Source organism: Syzygium oleosum, unplaced genomic scaffold, assembly GCF_021117445.2.
Source record: "Syzygium oleosum isolate NSW1041296 unplaced genomic scaffold, Sole_v2.1 Sole_v2.33, whole genome shotgun sequence".
Taxonomy (NCBI): domain Eukaryota; kingdom Viridiplantae; phylum Streptophyta; class Magnoliopsida; order Myrtales; family Myrtaceae; genus Syzygium; species Syzygium oleosum.
Window position 1 is genome coordinate 2445662 of NW_026607517.1, and position 25701 is coordinate 2471362.

The 25701-nt window shown below is 41.0% G+C and overlaps 3 protein-coding genes and 2 pseudogenes across 6 annotated transcripts; 1 reads left to right on the plus strand and 4 right to left on the minus strand.

Annotated features, from left to right (window-relative positions):
- Window positions 1–402: 402 nt before the first annotated feature.
- Window positions 403–6127, minus strand: LOC115672844 (protein DETOXIFICATION 46, chloroplastic-like). 3 transcript variants are annotated; one of them, XM_030594809.2, is made up of 14 exons: window positions 5506–6127; window positions 5310–5404; window positions 4842–4950; window positions 4616–4671; window positions 4037–4092; window positions 3337–3475; window positions 3104–3241; window positions 2957–3025; window positions 2745–2855; window positions 2454–2582; window positions 1710–1787; window positions 1083–1154; window positions 939–1001; window positions 403–865 (listed from the first exon to the last, which is right to left on the minus strand). In XM_030594809.2, the coding sequence occupies exons 1-14, from the start codon at window positions 5984–5986 to the stop codon at window positions 764–766; spliced, it is 1698 nt and encodes a 565-aa protein (XP_030450669.1). In that variant the 5' UTR covers window positions 5987–6127; the 3' UTR covers window positions 403–763. The 3 variants fall into 3 exon arrangements, with proteins under 3 accessions (XP_030450669.1, XP_056160898.1, XP_056160897.1); XM_056304923.1 differs by lacking the exons at window positions 403–865; window positions 939–1001; window positions 1083–1154 and adding an exon at window positions 1183–1586; XM_056304922.1 differs by lacking the exons at window positions 403–865; window positions 939–1001; window positions 1083–1154 and adding an exon at window positions 1183–1637.
- A 1126-nt stretch (window positions 6128–7253) lies between these two features.
- On the minus strand, window positions 7254–12199 carry LOC115669671 (protein DETOXIFICATION 46, chloroplastic-like; annotated as a pseudogene).
- A 92-nt stretch (window positions 12200–12291) lies between these two features.
- On the minus strand, window positions 12292–16918 carry LOC115667344 (protein DETOXIFICATION 46, chloroplastic-like). Its single transcript, XM_056304924.1, has 14 exons — window positions 16301–16918; window positions 15786–15880; window positions 15342–15450; window positions 15060–15115; window positions 14775–14830; window positions 14410–14548; window positions 14169–14306; window positions 13981–14049; window positions 13771–13881; window positions 13477–13605; window positions 13321–13398; window positions 12942–13013; window positions 12777–12839; window positions 12292–12655 (listed from the first exon to the last, which is right to left on the minus strand). The coding sequence occupies exons 1-14, from the start codon at window positions 16752–16754 to the stop codon at window positions 12554–12556; spliced, it is 1671 nt and encodes a 556-aa protein (XP_056160899.1). The 5' UTR covers window positions 16755–16918; the 3' UTR covers window positions 12292–12553.
- Window positions 16919–18971: 2053 nt separating this feature from the next.
- On the plus strand, window positions 18972–20743 carry LOC115672505 (cytochrome P450 93A2-like; annotated as a pseudogene).
- Window positions 20744–21205: 462 nt separating this feature from the next.
- Window positions 21206–25664, minus strand: LOC115672413 (SH3 domain-containing protein 2-like). 2 transcript variants are annotated; one of them, XM_030594216.2, is made up of 10 exons: window positions 25475–25664; window positions 24355–24477; window positions 24163–24232; window positions 23915–24066; window positions 23396–23497; window positions 22970–23170; window positions 22814–22876; window positions 22566–22715; window positions 22403–22477; window positions 21206–21441 (listed from the first exon to the last, which is right to left on the minus strand). In XM_030594216.2, exons 1-10 carry the CDS (start codon window positions 25532–25534, stop codon window positions 21325–21327), a joined length of 1113 nt encoding a protein of 370 aa, XP_030450076.2. In that variant the 5' UTR covers window positions 25535–25664; the 3' UTR covers window positions 21206–21324. The 2 variants fall into 2 exon arrangements, with proteins under 2 accessions (XP_030450076.2, XP_056160900.1); XM_056304925.1 differs by lacking the exon at window positions 25475–25664 and adding an exon at window positions 24766–24909.
- Between the last annotated feature and the right edge of the window lie 37 nt (window positions 25665–25701).

Below are 25701 nucleotides of genomic sequence, written 5' to 3' on the forward strand. Positions count from 1 at the left end.
TTAGAAGTACAGGTTTAGAGTTTTTGGTATTGCAAAAAACATTCAAGATAAATATGTCACAGTTGGCTTAATTTGAAATTTTTTATTGCTCTTTTCCTTTTATTAATTGAGTGCAAAAATACGCAATCCCCTCCCCCCAAACCAAAAATAAGAGAAGGCAACTTCTCCAAACCTGATGACAACGAGTGCAAGCTTAAACGGGTCCCATGGGCTTTCTGCTAAATTTTAGCGACTGCTGTGGAGCTATTGAGAATAATGATTTGCAAAACGCTCTCTTTTTCTTTGAATGTCTGGTACTTTAACCCAGAAATGAGCAACACAGATGGTGCAAGTGTCGATTACGTTACTAAAGTATAGTTTACGCCGAAGATAAGCCGGAAAGAAGTAGTCACACTCACAGTATCGAGATTGGAGCCAGATTTGAATAAATAGCTTTAAGAGTACAAGAGAAGTAATCTCAGTCGTATCACCTCCAAGAGGTAATCCTATTGTCTATACTAATATGGTACATTACAGACCCCCATTTTTCTGTAGAAGAAGCAAAAGAGAGCTCTAAGGAACTACCTTGCTTAATTCTCTTGGCCTCTTCGAGGCACAAAGAATAGAATAACCCTAACCCAATGAGAGGAAACAGATTGACCACGCATCATACAACTGGTAAATTAGATGGCTGAGAAGCACGAGAAGTCACGTGGTGGCACCTTATCCAGATGATCAGTCAAGTATTAATACCGAGCACATGCCTCATTGACTGATTTATAAGCTAAGTAGCTTTTAGCTTCTGCAGTTTAAAACGGCTCAGATCTTCCGTGTACAGTACACTGTTGGCAGAAGTAAGGCGCCGTAGAGCGAGAAAGAACCGAGCCTGAAAAAATTTTCTCCATTTGAGAAGTGCCTAGGACAAAATGCATGAATATGAGCAGGAGTGTCAGTCTTACCCATTGAAATCCAGATAGTGCATACCAACATCCTGCCAAACCCAACCCTTTACTGCTCACGAGCTAATAACAAAAGGAAAGGTTAGTCAATTTGTCAAATGACCTAGTTCTGTAATGATCTATGGGAAAGAAAAATCAGCTTACCAACAGCAGAAGAGCGCCCAGAGTAAAGCATCCGCTCATGGAGACACTGACAAATCTAAGATCTCGTCCAGCCTAGCAGGAATACAAGTCGTTTATAACATTTTGGTGAAAGTCACAGAAACATGCATATACATGCAAAGCTACTCTCTATGTTGCTCAGGTACGAGGCTTCAAGCAAAATTGACATGGGTAAGGCAGAGAGACATGCACAGTAACCTAAGCACCTAACAAACACATAATCAATGTCCCCATAGCTAGACATTGTTCAAATAGCCCATATGGAGGACATCGAAGGTCCATAAATTGCAGAGGCATGGAGGCGAATGGCCAGTCTATGCCTATAAAACTAGCACTATCCTTAGAAAGCAGAAACTACACTTCTGTAGTTCCTAACAAGTATAATAATATACAGCTCAAGTATAAGAAGGTGAGAGAAGATTATGTCTGCCAAAGAGCCTTATCTTTGCCTTTTTAATTGCTAAGACGCCATAAGCCAGACAAGGTCTGAATAACTGAAGAGTTGAAACATAAGACCAACACGAATCTTACGGTAACCTGCAGTGATCTTTGATTCACAATAAAAGGAACAAGAGAACTCGTAATAATACATAATGATAACATTCTCACCAGCAATGTACCCTCGAGGCAGTGTGTGGGGGGTGTGATGGCTAATGCCATGTAGTATGGAATTAGCACCTTGTGCATCTGAATATAAACAAGGCATTCAAAGAAAATCAGATACTTGATATCCAGAAGAGATGGGGAATATACGATTAGTTCATCAGCAAATTTTCCTGAAGCAATTTTGGCAACCTTCAGTAACTTAAAAAGAAATTCCATTAGGATACATGAAGCTACACCATAATCGGAACAAACTTTCTAGCCTCCAGATAATAACATGCATATGATCGTCGAAAATATAAGCAAATGCATGTAAATAAATGCGGCCATTGAGTCAATTTAAATCTTATTTGCTTGTTATAGCTACGAGAAACAAGAGTGCTAGTCCAACTGCTCCTGACATCGTATTAGAATTCAACAGTAATCCGCAGCACAGTTTGGTGAAACTATATGCGCCATACCCCGCCACAATTTATACAGAATACTATTCACAATTTACCATAATCACTTACCATAACGTATCTAATCTGTTATTGAGAACTAAACCCTAAACCCTATATTTTTCAAGGGTGGAGCCAAACAATTTCGATACTAACAAGCAGCTTTTAATAACAGAATATCCTTTAACTATACCAGGGATGCTGCTTCTCCTGATATTGTTCATATGTCAACTAACGAATGACAACATATTAAAACAGCTGATTCCGGTAAAGCCAATGTATTCAGAGTCTTGAAAGTTTGCAAGCTAACCTCTTGTATAACAGTTTGATCGGGTGTAAAGATGTTAGGAAACTGCCAAGGCACAAGTGTTCCAATGCCTCCCAAAACGATTCCAAGTATGCAGCCAATGATCACAAGAGACTTCAGCAATGTTCGCGCCTGTTTTGACACCAAGACATCTTGAGAGTAGTTCAACCAACAAAGGCAAAATATTAGCTCATATGGGCAGAGTGGGATTGACTAAGATCGAACGTAGAGCATATCTTTGCACTAGGGCGAATAGAATGACACAAACATCATAGTAAGATAGCCATCAGTTACCTTTTCCAGACTCCGATTGACTCCATATATTAGCTCAGGCATAAATGATTGTGCGGTTTGAGATAAAGGCTCACCCCATACCGTACACATGCAAAATGTTTGAACCATTACCTGGATTGAGTACAATTAGTGAAAGCAAGAAACACTTGGTTTCTCACAAATAAGCAGCTAATCTAGAGAAGATAACGATTGTCATTGTCAATGGAATAAACCTGATGAGCAGCCACAGTAATTGTGCCCATAGATGTAGCAAAGTATGTAAGAAGTGCATAAAAGGCCACCTGAAAAGGTAAGTTCTCTTATATGCACCGAAGTAGTTATGTGAAACCCGGAAAAGCCACAGATAGTGCAAGACAAACCTTTGAGATCATTGTTATGAACACGGGAGCAGCAAGCCCGAGTATTGACAAAAGTTCATCAGCTGATGGTACAGATATTGCAAACGCATTGTATCCTTTCTTGTTTAGAGCAGCCATCATCGTATAAGCTGCAACAACCTAGAAAGTATTCTGATTAGGAAAAATTGCACAGATGAGATTATGTTCCCTGACTTTTAAAAGGCATATTACAAGTATTTCAAAATTTATCATACTTGTGAAGCCATTGTTGCCCATGCTGCACCAGCGATGCCATAACCTAACACGCTGCAGAGGACGATATCACCAATTCCATTTATGGCACTGGCAATGGCCAGAGCCTTCAGGGGTCCCCATGAATCTTTCATGCCTAGGCTGAAAAGGAATGGAGAGCTTCAGGAAAAGAAAAGGTTACCCTAAAAAGCATGTCTACAATTTCCAAGAGAGAGGAAAAGGAATGCAGACGTGAAGGAAAGGGAGAAAGCTACCCTAAAAGTACGCCTAGAATTCCCAGGAGAGAGAAAAAAGAAAAGCTACACTCAGGCTCTTTAGCTGAAGAGGAAACGGAGTTGCATTATTAATTCAATATATGCCAAACTAATAAAAGATAGTGCAAAAACTACGCATAGCTCAGGGTATATGAGGTTAAGCCTCAGTAGTCTGATTGCTCAGTTGCTGCATTTACTTTAAAATGAGTCCAACCACACAGATGCCTTAATTGCTTTTGAATCCAGCGTCAACTCAAACTTGTGTACGAACTATAAGGTCCACCAAACTATTGCATAAACCTTCTTGAGGAGATTTAACCAAAAGCATAGTCCTATCAAAGACGATATGTACTAGCAGGTCAGGGACTTAAATGTGAATTAAAAGAGAGACCAATTAAGAAGAGCTGATCCAATATATAAATACATAGAACGACAAAACTATTTGCACCTTGCACTTTGAGCAACCCAACCAATGAGAACTGCTGGCCATGCTAAGCCTCGAATCTACCAATTCAAACGATTCTGTTCAGTTAAAATGAGATAGAAAACATATTCATCAAACTAAAGTATTACGAGTATTACGATAGTCAAGTATAGCGAATTAGAAATCATCGAGGTAAATAGTTCACACGATGTACTGAGCATGATTGAGAGAAACTTGTGAGGTTGACTTGAACAAGCAGGACAAATCAATTTGGGATTGCAAAATCTAAGGTGGTCTCACTTAGCAATTTTCGTCCAACAGATATTGATAGATTCAGGACTTGTTTTTCCAAAAAATGTATATTTTTCAGAGATCTCAAGGTTTCCATTAATGTATACTGCCAAACGTCCAACGGTCCATGACTTTCAAATGATCGCAAACAAGAAGGCAGACATTTAAAGTAAGACTGCCTCTCAAGCCCTACTTTGATGTTATGATTTTGGGGTAGATTAGAAGAACAAAGTGCATTGGAACTTATCAGCTTGAAACAAAAGCCATTCTATACCAGAGTCAGGAAGTGGGGTGCAAAAAATGTAAGTGAACCTGAACATAAGTATTTGCTGCAGGGACAATATGCACATTCTTTGGCCCAGCAAAAGCTGCAAACATGGCAAAAAATTTAATGAGTCAAATAGTTGTCTCTTCTCTGCCTGCTTTAATCTTCTAATGAGCAACACGTCATACGAAATGGTATGATGCACCAAAAAAGAAGTGACAGATTATAAGGTAAAATATCACGGGAATTGCGGGATAAAGCAGTCTCAAGTACCAGTTAATGCCCATAAACCAAAAAATTTGGTGAAGAAGAGCATCAAGAAGCCACAAGTCAATCCAACAAAGAGCAAGATTGATATTTGATGCTGCACCCCATCTTTATCCTGCATGACATACTATTGGGTATGAGTATTTTGCATAATGAAAGCTTTCACGTCTCCTTAAAAGTCATCCAAGCTGGTAATCTGCACATGCTTGCCAAACGATTCAGAACTGGGAAATATGCTTTCATTCCCACATTCCACAGCAAAACATATTGCAAATTTCAAAAGCCAGACAGGGTTACTCCAAACTCACCCACCCCAGATACATAGAAAACAATGTTTTGATATCTGAAACCGATAACTCCCAAGGATGCGGCCAGAAACAAACCGATGCTCCAGCAAATGCAATTTGCAAGGCTACACCTAAGCAATTATCAATAACGCTATGACAAGTTCTATTCGTTCAAGGAAAAGATTACCTGTCTTGCCAGAGCAGTAGCTACCGTATTCGAGGTAGCAATTGAGAGGAACATAAACACGTAGCTCATATAATCGCAAAGAACTGTTCCAGGACCTGCAGTTGAAAGCAAAAAGGACAAAGCTCAGGAGGTCGCCTAAGTTCTTCCCTCCAGCAAATAACTTCACAACGAAATAGTAAAAGGTTTATGGAGCTACCTAGCGCAGCGAGCTCAATCGAGCTTCCCTGACCGATGACGGCAGTGTCAATCAGACTCATCAACGGCCCGCAAATCCATAAACCAGTCGCCGGGCCCGCGAACACCATAATCTCCTTCATTTGATCCCACAAACTCTGGTCCGAGAGTCCACTCCTCTTCGCCTCCGCCTCCGCCTCCTCGCCAAACGACGGCGGCGGCGGCAGGGGAGCACCGTCGCCACTTCCGGTGGACGTCTCAGCTTCGTCCTCGGCAATCTCATGGCTAGGGATAACGCAAGCAGCGACGAACCGATCCCGACCGCGCTTCGCCTCCAGGAAGCGCGGGCTCGACGAGGCTTGAGCCGCCGCCGCCGGGAAGCGGCGAGGAGGAGTGGGGCGGCGGGAACAGAGAGGAGGAGGACCGAGGAAGGGGAAGGAACGATCGGAGAAGCGTCCGGGGGCGGGGCCGCGGAGGGGGATGCGAAGAGAGTGAATCTGCATTGTGTTTCAGATTAGGTCGGTGCCGGCGGCGGCGACCGGAAAACAGAGACGGGAGAAGGAAGGTGAGAAGAGAGAGAAGGGTTGGCGGTGTTGAAATCCTTCTTATAGGAACCACAAGAAAGAAGACGATGTTTGGCGGGTAGAGAGCGAGTGTCGCGTGTGTGGTTTGTTTTATATATATATAAAAGTCCTAAAATTTGTTACCAGTGCAATCGAGTTCTGAAATATTCAAAAAGTGCGATGAAATCTTAGGATTTGTGCAATCGAATCCTTACATTTTCAAGGAGTGCAATCAACAGAAGCACTTTGTTCGATCCAATTTGACAACTCTTGGGACTTCATTGCACTTTTTCAAAGTTTTAAAAGTCAATTACAATTTGCGACAAGTTTTGGGATTCAATTATACTTTTAAAATATTTTAGAATTCAATTGCACTTTTATGATAAGTTTTAAGACTTTCAATGCTCTTGTCCCTTTTATTATAATCATGTGATGGCCGGATCAATTTTCACGCGCATCACCCAATATATCTTCCCCACCAATTCCAAGAGACGTGTTCTTCCCACGTTTTCGGATGTTACTCTCGGAGACATTTGATACGTTTACGTCATTGGCATATTCTGAGTCGACCGGTCTTTGGGACGCCAGAATCCTTTTCAGAAGTTGTGACCACGAGCTTGCAAAGTTTCCAACCCCGGACAAGTTAATGTATTTTGTATCTTTAGCACCAACTGCGAAGATGTTGTCATAGGAATAAATCTATAGTTCACAGGAGGCTTTGGATCGAAAAGCAACAACCCCAGAACCCTGGTCATTGAAAAGAGACCATTCTTTATTGGAACAAGTAGATTAAAAATTTTAAAACTTGTCACGAAAGTGCAATCGAGTTTTAAAACTTTTAAAAAGTTCTATCAATTCCTAAAACTTGTCAAATTTGTGCAATCAAATACTAACACTTTTCAAGTTTGGACAATCAAGTCTTAAAATTTATTAGCATTTTTCATTTATCAAGTTGAACGAAATTAATGAAAGGATCTTATTGCACAAACTTGATAAATTTTAGGACTAATTTTAGGACTTGAGTACACTTTTTGAAAGTTTTAGGACTCAATTACACTTTCGTAATAAGTTTTAAGACTTGATAGTACTTTTTAAAAGTTTTAGAACTCAATTGTGCTTTCATGATAAGTTTTAGGACTTCCGATACATTTATCAAATTCTTTACCTTCGAAAAACAGAGACCGTCCATCTTTTGAGCCACGTCCGACAAAGAAATCAAATTCATGCGTTCTCGTTCGCTGAAAACGGTAATCTGATTACTCCATGCATCAATTTCCAAAAGCTTACAAGCATCGACGGGCTATCTTTCTCGACCCGGAAAAGAGATTACAATCCAACGGAACGAGAATCTGTCAACACGATTGAAGTTTCAGCGGGCCCACATTTTTTTGGCTTAAAGGATGCCGGGCAAAGTCACAGAGCCAGAGTCATTCCAATCATTGCCCCTTTCTTCTACACTGCAACATCATCAGAAACAGTCAAATGGCAATGGACAAGGCCTTTTAACACTTTGTCCAACGCAGCATGTACAGATTCACGGCTATTCTCATCCGTGCACATGATTCTCTCCTCTGGAAGCTTCATTTGCTCAATTTCGACGACCTTTCCCTGCTTCACGATTGCTTATCCGTTGACGGGCCGAATTAGACACGGATGTGAAGCTATGTAGCTCTCAGGTCGGTCGGCTTGTATTTGCCTGAATCATTGTCATGAAGAATGCCATCTGGAGACAGTAGGCGTTGGAGAGCGAGGAAAAACCGAGCCTGACATATTATCACATGAATAAGCCGAGTCCAAATAAGTACATGTTCCACATTAAAAATTCAGTCCCCGAGCAAGTGATTAATGCCAGAAAAGGAAGCCAAGGAGCAAGAATTTAGCCATACCCATTGAAATGCGACAAGTGCACACCAGAAACCTGGCAATCCATATCCTTTGCTGCTCAAGAGCTACAGAAAAAAGTAGCGAGCAATGTTAGGGCATTCAGATAAACAAAAACATTGAAGACATCATAAAATTTCATAGTAGGAAAGTAAGCTCCAGACCCCTACCAAGAGCACAAAAGCACCCAAGGAAAAGCATCCGCTCGTTGACAAACTTATGAATTTAAGATCTCGTCCAGCCTGCATTGAGCAAATAAGTGGGTTTCTGTTAGGAACTCACTCTATGAAGAAGTTAACTCCTTTGATGACAGATAGAGCAATTCGGCAAGTCATGGGATTTGAGAATTACTTAGCTTTCTTTCCTTTATCCTTCAATCCTACTGTTTTTTTACTCAAGCTCTCAGCAATTTGGCGTGATATGATATCAATGTACGTAGTATCTGGAGTTTACTAAGGTTTGGAAGTAGATGTACAGAGACAACTAATGCAAAACTGGAGTTACAAGCACGCAAATTATCCTAGTTCAGTCAGATTACTGTAGACGTACCAGCAATGTGCCCTCAAGGCTATGAGTGCAGGGTGTCACTGCTAATGCCATAAAGAACGGTATCAACGCCTTGTGCATCTGAGACATAAGGTTGATCTATCAGAAAGAACAGACTAACAGTGAAGCATACTCCCAATATTCAAATGTCATGACTAACCTCTTGGATGACACTTTGATCAGGTGTAAAGATAGTGGGAGAGAACCAAGGAACAGATGTCCCAATTGTTCCAATTACCAATCCACATATCGTGCCAATAATTACAAGTGATTTTAGCAGTAACCTGGCCTGTTTGACATTGCTAGGCTTAAGAGAATATCTTTCAAGAGAAATACAACGATATAAACTTATGCAGGACATTCAACAAGAAAAGGTAGCGAGAAATACAAGGCAGCTGTTATACTCCTAGACAAGAGACATATTGCTTCAGTTGGGATAGGCCATCACTAACATTTGCCAAATTTCGAGTGACTCCAAACATCATCTCAGGCATAAATGATTGAGCTGTTTGAGATAGAGGCCCACCCAATACAACACACATGCTGTAAATTTGAATCATGACCTATAAAGAATGATAAGTGTAGGTAAGTTACATCAGTTCCTCTTGTACAGGATCCTATAAAAAGAAAACAATTTAGCCAGAGTGCAATATCATCCTCACCCGATGAGCCGCCACAACATGCGTGCCCATCGATGTTGCAAAATAGATAATTAGGGAGTAAAAACCCACCTGAATCGTCAAAAACATATCAAATGTATTGGAATAGTCTCAGCCGAAGTAAAAATGAATGAGCAGTTTGATTCTCTAATACTTTTAATGACATAACAGCGTTGAGTGACTTTAACCTACCTTTGACATTGATGAGACAAAAACTGGAGCAGCTAGCCCAATTATCATCAGAAGTTCACTGGCCGATGGAATAGTGAGGGCAAAAGCATTATATCCTTTTTTCTTTAGAGCTTCAATCATCATATAGGCAGCAACAACCTAGGAGATGAGTTGATAAATAAGTGTAAGGGAGTTCACTAACAACTTTGAAAACGTTGAGGATGCACAAACAAGAGCACAACATATCGAGCAGGTTACATACTTGTGATACCATGGTAGCCCATGCTGCACCAGCTATTCCATAGCCCATAAGGCTGCAGAGGAGTATGTCACCAACTCCATTTATGACAGTAGCAGTGGCTAGGGCCTTTAGAGGTCCCCATGAATCTTTCATGCCAAGACTGGGAAATAAGAGACCAATCAGAACTGGGAAGACAAGATTTGAATGATCAAGTCTACCACTTGAAATCAGACAAGATACAAAAATAACTGCATTCCCAATTTATCTGGACAACAAAGTCCGTAATTGATCTCTTGGTCATTTTGGTATGGACAAAGTGCCTAGTAACCGACATTTTGCAAGTTAAGGAACATTCTTGGGTGCCGAGATTAAGGGTCAGACAGTACCTCGCACTTTGAGCAACCTATCCAACAAGAACTGCTGGCCATGCCAAGCCTCGTATCTGAAAAAAAATGAATCCTGTTTAAACCAAAGGTGGCCTTAATGGAACTTGTCTGCAAGCAACTACAGAGCCCAAAATTCAGAAGAGGCCTTACATGAGATACAGATGAAATGTAAAATAAAAAATCAATTGCATTTCTGAGCCATTGGTTCAGATTGGATGATAATGAAGCAGACGGCAAAGAGCAAAGCATTTATCCCAGAATAATCGAACTTGTAAAAGAAGAACCTGGACATATGTGTTGGCAGCTGGAACAATGTGTGCGTTTTTGGGTCCCGTAAAAGCTGGAAAAGACGTCGACAAAAAACAGATTAGTCCACATTTCCTTCTTTCTAAAATGCCCACAGGCCTCACACCCTCCAAATTGCCTAGCACAATATAAATGAAAAAGAAAGGAAAAAGGTTTTTATTTTTTGGAAAGGGTAGATGGGGGAACAAAACTAGATAGTCAGAGAAAAGCAGCAGCGAATCCATTCTAAACAGCTAGCCGTATAACCGCACATCTCGTACCTGTAAGAGCCCATGTACCTAGGAATCTGGTGAACAAAAGCATTGATAAGCCACACGCCAACCCAATGAAGAGCAAGATCGATATTTGATGCTGCACTTCATTTTTGTCCTGAATAAGGATTAAACAGTCCGTGAATCTCATTCAATAACATGTGAAACCATCATACCTTTTCGCTAGTGTTCTTTTGCGGCAAGAACGAAGAACGAGAAAGAGATGGCCATTGTAAACATAAGAAACAAAAAAAGAAAAAGAGATGGACCTCGACTAGTGTGACGTAACTAAGACAAAACGTTTCTATAAAACAAATAGTCCGAGTTTTTTCAAGGGGAACTCCTTGATGATGTTTACTAAACAAAATCGAAACCAAGTAACATATTAGTGGAGACCCTTACTTCGGTTCAATGTTAAAAATGACGATACCTCTCAACAGCATGGAGGACTAACCCGTCTGGCCAGTGAAGTGGCAACCATGTTTGTGGTAGCAACTGATAGGAACATGAACACATAACTCATATTATCACAGAGCACCGTCCCCGGACCTGTTTATCCAAATTTCAAATTAAAAAGGGTTGTTGTAGTCAACAAGTTAAAAGGCCATGCAATTAGCAAAGGATTCTTAAGGCACCAGCTTAAATCGCTTAATAAACTGGTGACTGGACAGCCCATCAGTACAAGCCCTAAAGGGAACGAGTTCGGTATTCTATCATCTGGTTCAAATGATGCCTCTGTCATAGGTTCTTGCCTATGGAGCTCTTCTTAGAATATCCTCTGTTTCCATTTTCAGTGTGAATCCAAATGAAATCCTATAAATCATGAAAATCTCCAACACATTAGCTTTTCCTGTTTGCTATATACTTGGATCCTGATACAAGCTTAACTCTACTGAAAATTTTCAACCGCTTATCCTTGCCAAATAGTTCCTGTAGCCAAAACTAACAATCCACAACAAGCAGGTGATAGTTGAGAAATCACCTAAAGCAGCAAGCTCGATGGAGCTTCCTTGACCAATGACCACAGTGTCGATGAGACTCATCAACGGCCCGCATATCCACAGACCCGTCGCAGGACCCGAAAACTTCATGATTTCTACGATTTGATCCCACAAGCTCTGATTCGCCAGTTCCCCTCTCGCTGCCCTCTTGTCAATCCTCTCTTTGTCATCAAAATCGTTCTCTCCCGTCACTGAATTGCGAGTATCGCCGAGTTCTTCGCTAGAGCTAGAACTGAGACAAGCCGCGGTAAACTTGCTGGTAAAATGTGTAGGAGCGAGAATGCGCAAATCTGAAGCAGCCCGGCCATGAAAAGAGTTGGGTTTAAGCGAAGAGAGAGGCCGTTTCTTGGGGATCGGGAGAGGAGCAAGGGGAGGTCGAGCTAGGGCTTTAAGCTTCATTGTTTGCGCCGTGAAAATGGAAGCAGAAGAGAGAGCAAGACAGGCAAGATTTTGTGCAGTTCGTTCGCTTGGAGTTTGGTGCAGACTAGGAATTACCGGAAAACGACCAGACCAACCCACTTTCCTCACTCTCTCGCTCTGTCGGAATTATTGCACAGAAGGCAAGACAATACCTAATTTAGGAAATTATTTGGCGGCTGTTATAAATACTGAAATTAATATGCCTCATAGGTTTTAACACTTATTGCAAATTACCACTTGACTATTTGATTTTTGCAATATGTACTCTAAAATTGAAATCGATTGCAATGGCTCATTTAGTGGCGACTCTGACCATTTTTCAATCGAAGCTTCGATCGTGTGCTCGTCATGCATTTTTTTGGCTTTAAGGGTGCCGGACAAAGTCACAGAGCCACAGCCATTCCAATCACTATCATTGCCCCTTTCTTCTACACTGAAACATCAGAATTCAGAAACAGTCAAAACGGCAATAGACAAGGCCTTTTAACACTTCGTCCAACTTAGCATGATGTACAGATTCGCGGCTATTCTCGTCCGTGTACATAATTCATTCCTCCGGAAGCTTCATTAGCTCAATTTTGATGACTTCTTCCTGCTTCATGATTGCTTATCTGTTGACGGGCCGAATTAGACACGGATATGAAGCTATGTAGCTCTCAGGTTGCTCGGCTTGTATTTTCCTGAATCATTGTCATGAAGTATGCCATCTGGAGACAGCAGGCGTTGGAGAGCGAGGAAAAACCGAGCCTGATATTATCACATGAATAAGCCGAGTCCAAATAAGTACACGTTCCACATTAAAAATTAAGTCCCCGAGCAAGTGATTAATGCCAGAAAAAGAAGCCAAGGAGCAAGAATTTAGCCGTACCCATTGAAATCCTACAAGTGCACACCAACAACCTGGCAATCCATATCCTTTGCTGCTCAAGAGCTACAAGAAAAAGTAGCGAGCAATGTTAGGGCATTTGGATAAACAAAAACATTGAAGACATCATAAAATTTCATAGTATGAAAGTAAGCTCCAGACCCCTACCAAGAGCAACAAAGCACCCAAGGAAAAGCATCCACTCAATGACAAACTTATGAATTTAAGATCTCGTCCAGCCTGCATTAGCAAACGAGCGGGGTTCTGTTAGGAACTCATTCTATGAAGAAGTTAACTCCTTTGATGACAGATAGAGCAATTCAGCAAGTCATAGGATGTGAGAATTACTTAGCTTTCTTTCCTTAATCCTTCAATCCTACTGTTTTTTGCTCAAACTCTCAGCAATTTAGCGTGATATAATATTAATGCATGTAGTTTCGGGAGTTTACTAAGGTCTGGAAGTAGATGTACAGACAACTAATGCAAAACTGGAGTTGCGAGTGCAAATGTAAATCATCCTAGTTCAGTCAGATCACTGTAGACGTACCAGCAATGTGCCCTCAAGGCTATGAGTGCAGGGTGTCACTGCTAATGCCATAAAGAACGGTATCAACACCTTGTGCATCTGAGACAAAGGTTGATCTATCAGAAAGAATAGACTAACAGCGAAGCATACTCCCAATATTCAAATGTCATGACTAACCTCTTGGATGACACTTTGATCAGGTGTAAAGATAGTGGGAGAGAACCAAGGAACAGATGTCCCAATTGTTCCAATTACCAATCCACATATCGTGCCAATAATTACAAGTGATTTTAGCAGTAACCTGGCCTGTTTGACAATGCTAGACTTAAGGGAATATCTTTCAAGAGAAATACAACATTATAAACTTATGCAGGACATTCAACGAAAAAAGGTAGCGAGAAATACAAGGCAGCTGTTATACACCTAGACAAGAAACATATTGCCCTTCAGTTGTAATAGGGCATCACTAACCTTTGCCAAATTCTGAGTGACTCCAAACATCATCTCAGGCATAAATGATTGCGCTGTTTGAGATAGAGGCTCACCCCATACGACACACATGCTGTAAATTTGAATCATGACCTATAAGGAATGATAAGTGTAGGTAAATTACATTAGTTCCTCTTGTACAGGATCCTATAGAAAGAAAACAGTTTAGCCAGAGCGCAATAGCATCCTCACCTGGTGAGCCGCCACAACATGCGTGCCCATCGATGTTGCAAAATAGATAATTAGGGAGTAAAAACCCACCTGAATCGTCAAAAACATATCAAATGTATTGGAATAGTCTCAGCTGAAGTAAAAATGAATGAACAATTTGATTCTCATACACTTTAACAACATAACAGCGTTGAGTGACTCTAACCTACCTTTGACATTAATGAGACAAACACTGGAGCAGCTAGCCCGATTATCGTCAGAAGTTCACTGGCTGATGGAATAGTAAGGGCGAAAGCATTATATCCTTTTTTCTTTAGAGCTTCAATCATCATATAGGCAGCAACAACCTAGGAGATGAGTTGATAAATAAGTGTAAGGGAGTTCACTAACAACTTTGAAAACGTTGAGGATGCACAAACAAGAGCACAACATATCGAGCAGGTTACATACTTGTGATGCCATGGTAGCCCATGCTGCACCAGCTATTCCATAGCCCATAAGGCTGCAGAGGAGTATGTCACCAACTCCATTTATGACAGTAGCAGTGGCTAGGGCCTTTAGAGGTCCCCATGAATCTTTCATGCCAAGACTGGGAAATAAGAGATCAATCAGAAGTGGGAAGACAAGATTTGAATGATCAAGTCTACCACTTGAAATCAGACAAGATACAAAAATAACTACATTCCCAATTTATCTGGACAACAAAGTCCATAATTGACCTCTTGGTCATTTCGGTAGGGACAAAGTGCCTAGTAACTGACATTTTGCAAGTTAAGGAACATTCTTGGGTGCAGAGATTAAGGGTCAGACAGTACCTCGCACTTTGAGCAACCCATCCAACAAGAACTGCTGGCCATGCCAAGCCTCGTATCTAAAAAAAAAAGGAATCCTGTTTAAACCAAAGGTGGCCTTAATGGAACTTGTTTGCAAGCAACTACTGAACCCAAAATTCAGAAGAGGCCTTACATGAGATACAGATGAAATGTAAAATAAAAACTCAATTGCATTTCTGAGCCATTGGCTCAGATTGGATGATAATGAAGCAGATGGCAAAGAGCAAAGCATTTATCCCAGAATAATCGAACTTGTAAAAGAAGAACCTGGACATATGTGTTGGCAGCTGGAACAATGTGTGCATTTTTGGGTCCTGTAAAAGCTGGAAAAGATGTTGACAAAAAACAGATTAGTCCACATTTCCTTCTTTTTAAAATGCCCACAGGCCTCATTCCCTCCTAATTGCCTAGCACAATATAAATGAAAAAGAAAGTAAAAGGGTTTTTATTTTCGGAAAAAGATAGATGGACGAACAAAACTAGATAGTTAGAGAAAAGCAGCAGCAAATCCATTCTAAACAGCTAGCCATATAATCACATATCTTGTACCTGTAAGAGCCCATGTTCCTAGGAATCTGGTAAACAAAAGCATTGATAAGCCACACACCAACCCAATGAAGAGCAAGATCGATATTTGATACTGCACTTCATTTTTGTCCTGCATAAGGATTAACCGGTCTGTGAATCTCATTCAGTAACATGTGAAACCATCATACCTTTTGGCTAGTGTTCTTTTGTGGCAAGAACGAAGAACCAGAAAGATATGGACCTTCTAAACAAAAGAAACAAAACAGAAAAAGAAATGGACCTTGACTAGTGTGATGTAAGTTAGATAAAATGTTTCTTTAAAACAATTAGTTGGACTTTTTTCAAGGGGAACTCCTTGATAATGTTCACTAAACAAAATCGAAACCAAGTAATATATTAGTGGAGACTCTTACATCGATTCAATGTTAAAAATGACGATACCTCTCAACAGCAGGGAGGACTAACCCGTCTGGCCAGTGAAGTGGCAACCATGTTTGTGGTAGCAATTGATAGGAACATGAACACATAACTCATATTATCGCAGAGCACTGTTCCCGGACCTGTTTATCCAAATTTATATAAAAGTTGTAGTCAGCGCATTAAAAGACCATGTGATTAGCAAAGGGTTGTTAAGGCACCGGCTTAAATCGCTTAATAAACTGGTGACAGGACAGACCATAAGAACAAGCCCTGAAGGGAACAAAATCGGTATTCTATTAGCTGGTTCAAATGATGCCTCTATTATAGGTTTTTCCTTTGAAGCTCTTCTTAGAATATCCTCTGTTTCCTTTTTCAGTGTGAATCCAAATGAAATCCTATCAATCATAAAAATTTGCAACATATAACTTTTCCTGTTTGCTATACTTGGACCCTGATACAAGCTTAACTCTTCTGAAAACTTTCAACAGCTTATCGTTGCCAAATAGTTCCTGTAGCCAAACTAACAATCCACAACAAGCTGGTGATAGTTGAGAACTCACCTAAAGCAGCAAGCTCGATGGAGCTTCCTTGACCAATGACGGCAGTGTCGATGAGACTCATCAACGGCCCGCATATCCACAGACCCGTTGCAGGGCCCGAAAACTTCACGATTTCTACGATTTGATTCCACAAGCTCTGATTCGCCAATTCCCCTCTCGTCGCCCTCTTGTCAACCCTCTCTTCTTCATCATAATCGTTCTCTCCCGTCTCTGAATCGCAAGTATCGCCGAGCTTTTCGCTAGAACTAGAACTGAGACAAGCGGCGATAAACTTGTTGGTAAAATGTGTAGGAGCGAGAATACGCAAATCTGAAGTAGCCCGACCATGAAAAGAGTTGGGTTTAAGCGAAGAGAGAGGCCGTTTCTTGGGGAGGATACTGCGACGACGAAGAAGATTCATGTCAGGGATCGGGAGGGGAGGGAGGGGAGGTCGAGCTAGGGCTTTGAGCTTCATGTTTGCGCCGTGAAAATTGAAGCAGAAGAGAGAGCAAGACAGGGAAGGTTTTGTGCAGTTCGTTCGCTTGGAGTTTGGTGCAGACTTGGAATGAACTGAGCCCAGAGAAACGTGGCTTGGCGTGTTGGCATTACCGGAAAACGACCAGACCAACCAACTTTTCTCTCTCTCTCTGTCCAAATATTGCAGAAGGCAAGACAATCCCTAACTTAAGAAATTATTGGCGGCTGTTATAAATACTGAAATTAATATGCCTCCTACGTTTTAACACTTACTGCAAATTACCACTTGACTTTTCAATATTCGCAATATGTCCTCTTGAAATCGATTGTAATGTATCCTTTACCATTTTTCAATCGAAGCTTTGATCGTGTGCTGGTCATCCAACTAATTAGTCCTCTGACAAAGCAAATATGTCTGACATCAAACGTGAATTACGTTTTCCCCCCAAATTCCGGCACTGGTTTTGATTTGCCCCTAACTTTTTACTTTGTTCCCCCAAAGTCTTGAAATTGGTCGCAATTTCCCCCACTTGGTGTTGACTCTGGCCAATTTTCATCAAGGCTTACACTTTAAATAATCTTACAAATCTAGCCCATACTTTAGAAATAATTATTCAAATAATCAAACCTTATATTTCGTTTCAATTATGGCTTCCAAACTTCATTCTTTTTCAAAGTCATCATGTAATTAACCAAATTTGGTATTATTGTTTTCATAAAATGACTTCTTAGGGTTTGCAATATAGGGTAACACAGAAAGCAAGTTAAGAAATGCAGAGGACAATTTTATCATTACAAGATCCAATACAATCTGCACAATTTGTTTATTCGCACAAATTAATCGATGACTATAAATAAACTGTTTTGCTTGTTGAGCTACGGTGATTTAGTGCTATTATCGCTTAATAAGAAACATAGCACGAATACCAAATGTTGATGCGACGAGACAATGTGCCAAGTTGTATTGTTAAAAATATCAAATCATTATACATACTCCACTTTGAGGAGTTCTTGTGTGAGCCAAATATTTATAATCAAAAGAAATGATATAATAATTTTTATTATATAAATAAGAAATTTAAAGAGAGAGAAATGGGGAGGAGCGGTCTAGCACGTGGTAATTGCATTATCGGTAGACTATGCCATAGCCACACGCATGTGTCACGTGACGGCAGGACGTTCTTCCTTAGATAGCCAAAGTCGATCTCCCAAGGAGAGGAGACTAGATCCAAAAGGCAAAAACTTGTCAAGATCAATGTCGATGTGGCTTTGAATTAATACTCTAGGGAAACATTGAAAAAAGGTTGGAAAGTTAGGGGTAACTCAACACATGTGCCAAAACCCAGACGGCAAAATGTAATTCGCTATTTCTTGGAGAGATTTACTGTACATAAGAGAGCGGATTAGTCACGTGACAAGCACATGATCGGAACTGCAATAGAAAGATGGCCGGAGGCCCGGAGTCAACGTTAGGGGCAACATTACAACCGATTTCAAGGTTTTAGGGGAAAATTGTAAAAATTGAAAAGTCAAGGGGGCAATTTGCAACAAATGTTAAAATATGGGAGGGAAATGTAATTCGCCCAAATTTCTCTACTTTCAAAGACTGTCAACTAGTACTGATGGACGACTGAACGCCCAAAATATGTGTGGACGACTGTCAACTAGTCTTCCATGTTAACGGCTAATTTAACCTACAATTATCTACGATCAAATTACATATATTTTGAATGGTTAAATTGGAATGATTTTTTTGGAGATTGAGACTCCATAGAAATAAATGATTTAAAAATATTTTTCTGAAAATGATTGTTTGTATCATTTGAAATAATTGATCGATAAAAAATATTTTCATTATCGACAATACTTCATATCTAAATATTTTTGTAAACGATGAAAATATATTTCTAAATCATACATTTTCTGTAAATGTGGATGTGGCGAATAAGATTCTTTTTCCCATTTTCCGGGATCAGGTAGCTTCAATCCAAAGAACGAAAAGGGCATGAAAAACATGGGAAACTGATTGCATGCCAAAAGGAAGTGGTCAAAGAACATCGGGGAAACCAATGAAGGCGTCTCGTTGCACAATAATCTACTTAGTTTTTTCTTAGCAACAAGAGAGTTTGAGATACTTCTGATGACATACACACGAGAAAACCTCTTGTTTTAAGGACCACTCCTGCTGCTGACATCAAAACCAACGCTTAGTCTCCTTTCATTTCGATCTCATCAGGTCACGAAAGACCGATACTCTTCTGTTCGGCAATGGGAAACAGCATCCAAGATTACACAGTTCTCGTTCTTGTTTGGGTCATCTCGTTCTTTGCTGTGAGGTTCATCCTATCAAAGGCTAAGTCTTCGTATAAGCTCCCGCCGTCGCCTTTTCGACTTCCTATCATCGGACACCTTCATCTTCTGAGGCCGGTTCCTCATCAAGCGCTCCATAATCTCTCAAGATGCTACGGCCCGTTGCTTTATCTGTCCTTCGGCTCCGTTCCATGTGTGGTGGCTTCTTCCCCCCGAAACAGCAAAAGAGTTCCTCAAAACCCACGAAATCTCCTTCTCCAATCGCCCTTCGACCGTGGCTGTCCGGTGCTTGACTTATGGAGCGGCCGACTTTTGGTTCGCTCCCTACGGGCCCTACTGGAAGTTCATGAAGAAAATATGCATGACCGAACTTCTCGGCGGACGGACGCTAGACCAATTCGTTCCTGTTCAAGAGGAAGAAATCGAGAGTTTCTTGAAGGGAATGCTACGGAAGAGCCAAGCTAACGAGGCGGTTGATGTAGGCCAAGAGCTCACGGCACTTGCAAATAAAATAATCTCTAGGATGACGATGAGCAACAGGTGTTCAGCGACTAGTGATGAGGCTGGTGAGGTGACAACATTGGTGGATGAAGTCGGGGCGCTGACCGGCAAGTTCAATTTCCAGGATTATATTTGGTTTTGTAAAAATGTGGACATACAAGGTCTAGGGAAGAGGCTTCAGGATGTGCATTTGAGGTTAGATGCAATGATGGAAGGCATCTTGAAAGAGCATGAAGAGACTAGGAACAAGAATTGTGATCCTGCTATGCGTAACAAGGATCTTGTCGATGTACTGCTCGACATAATGGAAGATGAAAAGTCGGACATGAGGCTAAGTCGCGGGAGCGTCAAAGCATTCATCTTAGTATGGTTTCTCTCTAACTTCTTAGTTATTAATAGAAGTTGATATGCTGCAGTTTCATTGAGTAGTCCAACTGTTATTATCATGGAAGTCCCAACAGAAATAGAAAGTTCACTAGCAATAGCCGTTTGCTGAATTGCACAATCATAGGACAAGTGATGAAAACCTCGATTTCGTGTTTGGCAGGAGACGTTCACAACCGGAACAGGAACATCCGCAGGGGTGATACAGTGGGCTCTCGCGTAGCTCATCAACCATCCCGACATATTGAACAAGGCAAGAGAAGAAATTTGACACCATCACAGGAAACAAGAGGCTGGTCAAGGAGTCAGACGTGCCTAATCTTCACTATCTCCAAGCAATTGTCAAGGAGACCCTGAGGCTTCACCCATCAGGTCCTCTCTTCACAAGAGAATCCACTCAACACTGCAAAATCGGAGGCTACGACATCCCTGTGAACACAAAGGCGCATTGTCAATGTGTGGTCGATAGGGAGAGACCCCAATTACTGGGAAAATCCAATGGATTTTGTGCCTATGAGATTCATGAATGGAAGCGGAAGGAGCCAAATAGATGTGAGGGGACAACATTATGAGCTTTTGCCATTTGGGAGTGGAAGGAGAAGCTGTCCCGGGACCTCTCTGGCTCTACAAGTGATTCAAATGACACTCGCTGGTTTAATCCAGTGCTTCGACTGGAAAGTGGTTAACGGCAAGGACAATTCAGTGGACATTACCGAAGCTGCCGGGATTGCTCTTCTCATCGCTCATCCCTTGGTTTGTGTTCCTATAGCTCGTGATATACCGTGGTCTTAACAATCTAATCAATGTGACACGTTTAGGTTCATCCTGGTGGAGATGGTCGGATCGTGTGCATCCTGGTGCATTCGATGGCTCCGATGAATTTGGTGCAAATTACACATGTTAAGGCTAATTAAAAAAGTTTATATCCTTCGCTTTAGGACATGATATCTGTTGTTAACATAAAACTATCTGCATTTACCTTTAACCATGTCAATGAAAAATAACTGTCCTTAACATAAAACTTTCTGCATTTACCTTTATCCTTGTCAATGAAATACAATGACGTTCCAATAGATCCATACTTCACGAAATGTTCTAATTGTTCTAGCATGACATATTTCAGCAACAGCAAAGATACACTCCAACCCCAAGTATGTAAAGCAGTAGCTCAGAAAGGTTCCCTCGCTCGATAAGCACTCCGATCAGATCCCTCACAACAGCAATTTGAGGTGTTCCACAAACTGGGAGCATCAATTTGACCCAACAAGAAGGCTAGGTGTTCCATCGATTGCACAAACACATCAATTATACCCCAGAATACATATCGTACATATCAAAAGCATTGATCCCCACAAAAAGAATACTGAAGAAATCTAAAACACTTCGGCCATTTTGCTTGCAAGAACACGCTCCCTTCTTTCAACATACCCAAATGGGAACCATCCCGCTTTACCTTTACATTCACCTTCTGCCCAACCATTGTTAGTCACCTGTGAAGAGCACACAGATAATTTCCCTTCTGATTTCTATAGTTGAATCAAAAGATGTGAGGAAAAAATCAACTTGAGGGGCAAAAAATTGAGCAATCGGCCCCCACAGGGAGGAAAATACTGTCCCCCGTACATAGGCACATCAAGCACTAGAGAAGAACGTTAATGGAAAGAACAATTCTATGGACATATTCCATTAACTGTACTTGTCAGATGAAATGGGATAAAAATAAGCAGTGAAAATATGTTAGAATCATTCATAGCCCCTCAATAGAAAATTCAGATGAATCTTTGTTTTACTACTAAGTCAAAGGATAGTTAAGCTTACCTACACTAATTAAGCCACATAAAAGTGATAAAGTCCCAAGGACCACGTAGAGGACCCTCTACCACACACCATTTGACTACACCTTTAGCTTTCGAATGTGAAAGCTTTGCCTTATTTTAATCCTGTTGTCACTCAAGCCGCATTCACATATTAGACCATTCATCAAAGGAAAAATCTTTTGGCAGGGCGTGTGTGACATGAACCTGTTCCGGAAACCAAATCTGGAAACCAAATCTATTGAATGAGATTTCCTTTCCAAACAGCCAAAATCTGCTTGCTGCACTTCAGAATGAATACAGCAATGCCACATCATACAAGTCCTATAGCATACACAAACATCATTTAACCCTCGGCCCCTACCTGACACCCTCAGTAGGGAAATAAGCAAACTAAAAATGGATAAACATGATGAAAAAAGACAATCTGATTGTGCAAGCATAAAAAGACAGTCGCTAACTCAACCGCAAACATAAGTTATCATCTTAATCTTAGGTATTTAATTGAATTTGTATAAACCAAATGTGTTGTGGAATTAGATGGGTTAAGAGACGTCTTAAGCTAACAGGAACAAACAATCAATTTTAGAATAACCAATCGACTAATACTCTATATATATTTGGGCAAGCAGTAAACCTTTCGGACGACGACATAATCACCGACTGATAGATTCAGCTCTACATCAGATTCAGCTTGATATGGCTGAGTAACCTACAAGAAATTAGATGTCTATTAGACTTTCATTCAATAACAATAGTTTAAGGATATCAAGTGACGCCTTTTCCTGTCATTCACAAACCTCTCCCAGAAAGTAACTCATTCTATCAGCAGAACCATTTTGCATATGTGATGCATAGATGCCATTGGCTTCTTCATATGATGGAGGTGCACACATGTTGTCCAAACTCGGGCTAGGAGGCGCTTCAATACGTTGTCTTTCTGACATCATCTGTCAATTAAAGGAAAAGAAACAGAAATCATCCTAACTTAGATCAATCAACACACCTAAGAATAAGGTAAGAAAAGGTTGGGAAAACACAAGTATACCTCGCCTTCAATCTGTTCAAGTATATGAAGAACTCTCTTATGAAAAGTACGCTCCGCTTCAACCTTCATCCAGAAAAAGAGGTAAGATTTCCGTTTGATTTTAACAACAAAAGCAAATAAAAAAATCAGGTCCTTGTCAGATTCCAAAGGGCCTACCATGGCAATAAGTCGCTGGAGTGTTAACCTCTGTTGTTGAGCTTCAACAGCAGACATAGAAGCGGCAGCTTCTTTCCCTAATACTGCCATGTTTGACTTGAGATCTTGCAGCCTTGCTTCTGCTGCTTCCAGTTTCGTAGCATTCTCAGCATTTCCTGGAGTTTCCCTCACTTTTGCTTGGCGCCTGGAAACTTCAATAGCCTGTCTAAGTTCCAGGGAACGCTTCAGTTCACATTTTCTAGTGTCATGTTAACGCAAGTCTGCTCTTTATCTGAAGTAAAAGAGAAACTCCGCGCTTGTATAAGGAAAGATGCTGTTAGAAAGCATACAAAGCATCTTTTACTAAAAATAGTATTGACATCAAGTTGCTTCAAGAAAGAGCTCATATATATTGGTTACTGAGGATGAGAACATGTTTGAGAATACCTGGGATTCAGCTTCCTGTCTCATCCTGTCATATCGTTGAGCAAGATGCCGTGCTTCTTCCAACGGAGATCCCATTACCATCGCTCTTAATGGTTCTGCAACCTATAAAATGAAGCAATAAGTGCTATAAAAAGGTAAGGAAAATCAGGTTATCGCCACGCATGTCAAACATAGATGAGAATTTCAAAAGTGGACTCTGCATCTAAAATTTCTATACGAATTCAGATGAAGTGAAGCTAAAGAAGCAGAACAATATAGAAGCTGATTTTCAGACACTCTTAAAATCTGATATTATTGTAACAAAAAGCAGTTACACAAATAAAGTAACTTTCTTGTCTTCATGATTTTACTGGAAGCACATCAAGACTTACACAGCCCTTACAAAAAATATTTATTCCATACATGAAACCCAGAAAAAACGACAATAGTTTTAAATACACAACTCCGCAGGCTCCATGTCATGATTCACAACCTGCTTATATAAGCATAATCTGTGAACAGCGAATAAGTTAGCCAAACCTGTGTCCCTAGAGCTTTCAAGAGATCCCCACGCTCTTTCTCAATTTGAACACGAGCCCGTCCATAACTTAAGGCAGCTTTTGTTAAAGTACTACCGCTGGTACAAGTATTTTCAGAACCATATTTTCTACTGTCCTCGGACAATTTTGTTCCTGTTAAATAGGATACACATGCACAAAATTGACACGTGCTAAAATCAGTCAGAAATCCAAAAAATTCGAAGACTAAAAGTAAAGCTGCAAACTCACCAATCTCAACTTGCTTTGACCCAGTAACTATGTATCCTTCTGCTCCACGTACAATATCCTTTTGGAAATGCTGGAACATGAATTTGACCATTAATGTATTGGATATACAGAAAAATGCAACAACGAACAAGCCTTATCTCCCTAGGGGGTATGTATACTATGGAAAAAGTCATAACTGTTAAGAGGGAATACCTTGCCAGTGCGTGTTGATATGTAAAGCTTCTCAAGTTTCTGATGTTGCTGGTGTTCTGCCTCATTGGTGATCATGCCATCTGACCCTCCATATCCCCCTGCTCCAAACTGCTTGAGGACAGCCTAATGTAATAGTTAAAATGGTTAAATGCTGCCTCTCGTCAAAGGATACACATGTAGCATGTGCACTAAAGAAACTAGAGACTTGGACAATGACATAGCACAATTCAATCAGACGAAAACAAAGCATTTGTTTCCCTAGAGTGAAAAGAAAAATTTATGGATAAATGGCATCGGTATGTTGGAGAATTAGATATGATTCCCGTGGATATCCCCAGGTTTCTTCCAGATTATGCAATTTTTCTAGTCCTAATGAACCTATATATGACAAGACAGATTATGACTACGCACAAGAGGGTTATTTTCAGAGACAATTTTGACTTCTCCAAGCCTTTCTCCTGGCATGCTCCAATCTTTGCCACTGCATTTAGACACTGCGCCCCGCATAGAGCGCGAAGACAAAAATACACCACAAGGTCGGCATCCCCGAGCAGCAACCCTATATCCTATTAGCTGCACGTTCATCCTTATCTTCAAAAAAAAAAAATTACAAAGTGCTCCTCCAAAGCAACAGTTTGCATCATCTATTGTCCCTAGCATAGTTTTTCTGCTGAAAACACACGTCGAGTCAAGATTGTGCTCACACCGATTAAAGGGTTGCCGTCAACCTTCATCGGTCACATTCCCACCGACTTGTTTTCCTAGTCCTCACGCCAAACGTATCAAGAGACACACATTTCCGTCCGTTAGATCCGACGCTTAACGCTGACCGACGAACGCAAACTCAACCAAAACTACGCAAAGACACCGGCCCATCAACAGCCCGCTACCAACGCAACGTTCTAAACAGGTTCCCACTGCAATGCGTCCAATCGGGACGGAAGACGGCACGAAAGCAGCCAGAATCCGTGGCGTTCCGCGCGTTCCGGCAGCGACAAGCCGAGGGAGAACGCAATGGCCAGTCCCCGCACCATCGGAAGCAAAACCCACGTCATCGGCGAGCTTTCAGAGAGGGAAGGAGAGAGGGAGGGAGAGGTAGAGGGAGAGGGAGAGGGAGAACCTGCTGCTGCTTGGCGACTTGGTCTCTGAGTCGAGTGGCTTGCTTTCTGATCGCCTCCATTCACCTTCGGGGATGGCGCTCCCTGATCTCTCCTGGAGCTAGAGTTGGTGTTCACTGTTCAGTAGAGATAGAGAGAGATTTGCATTCAAACGAGAGTGCCTGTGCCTGTGGCCTGTGGGCACTTTCAAAGGCTTCGGTCGGTCCCTCCTTCGTCCTACGCCCTGCTC

What these genes read in the sequence shown, in the direction of transcription:
- LOC115672413 (XM_056304925.1), bottom strand. Translation starts at nt 24,861, where the DNA reads ATGCGGGGCGCAGTGTCTAAATGCAGTGGCAAAGATTGGAGCATGCCA. An exon ending in TCCAGCGACTTATTGCCATG is followed by an intron (nt 22,877 to 22,969) that starts GTAGGCCCTTTG and finishes TTCTGGATGAAG; the next exon opens with GTTGAAGCGGAGCGTACTTT. An exon ending in TTGAACAGATTGAAGGCGAG is followed by an intron (nt 22,716 to 22,813) that starts GTATACTTGTGT and finishes TTTAATTGACAG; the next exon opens with ATGATGTCAGAAAGACAACG.
- LOC115667344 (XM_056304924.1), bottom strand. Translation starts at nt 16,754, where the DNA reads ATGAAGCTCAAAGCCCTAGCTCGACCTCCCCTCCCTCCCCTCCCGATC. An exon ending in AGGAACATGGGCTCTTACAG is followed by an intron (nt 15,116 to 15,341) that starts GTACAAGATATG and finishes CATCTTTTCCAG; the next exon opens with CTTTTACAGGACCCAAAAAT. An exon ending in TCACTCAGAATTTGGCAAAG is followed by an intron (nt 13,606 to 13,770) that starts GTTAGTGATGCC and finishes ATTGTCAAACAG; the next exon opens with GCCAGGTTACTGCTAAAATC.
- LOC115672844 (XM_030594809.2), bottom strand. Translation starts at nt 5,986, where the DNA reads ATGCAGATTCACTCTCTTCGCATCCCCCTCCGCGGCCCCGCCCCCGGA. An exon ending in CTACTGCTCTGGCAAGACAG is followed by an intron (nt 4,951 to 5,309) that starts GTAATCTTTTCC and finishes TATGTCATGCAG; the next exon opens with GATAAAGATGGGGTGCAGCA. An exon ending in ATCAAACTGTTATACAAGAG is followed by an intron (nt 1,788 to 2,453) that starts GTTAGCTTGCAA and finishes GTTTATATTCAG; the next exon opens with ATGCACAAGGTGCTAATTCC.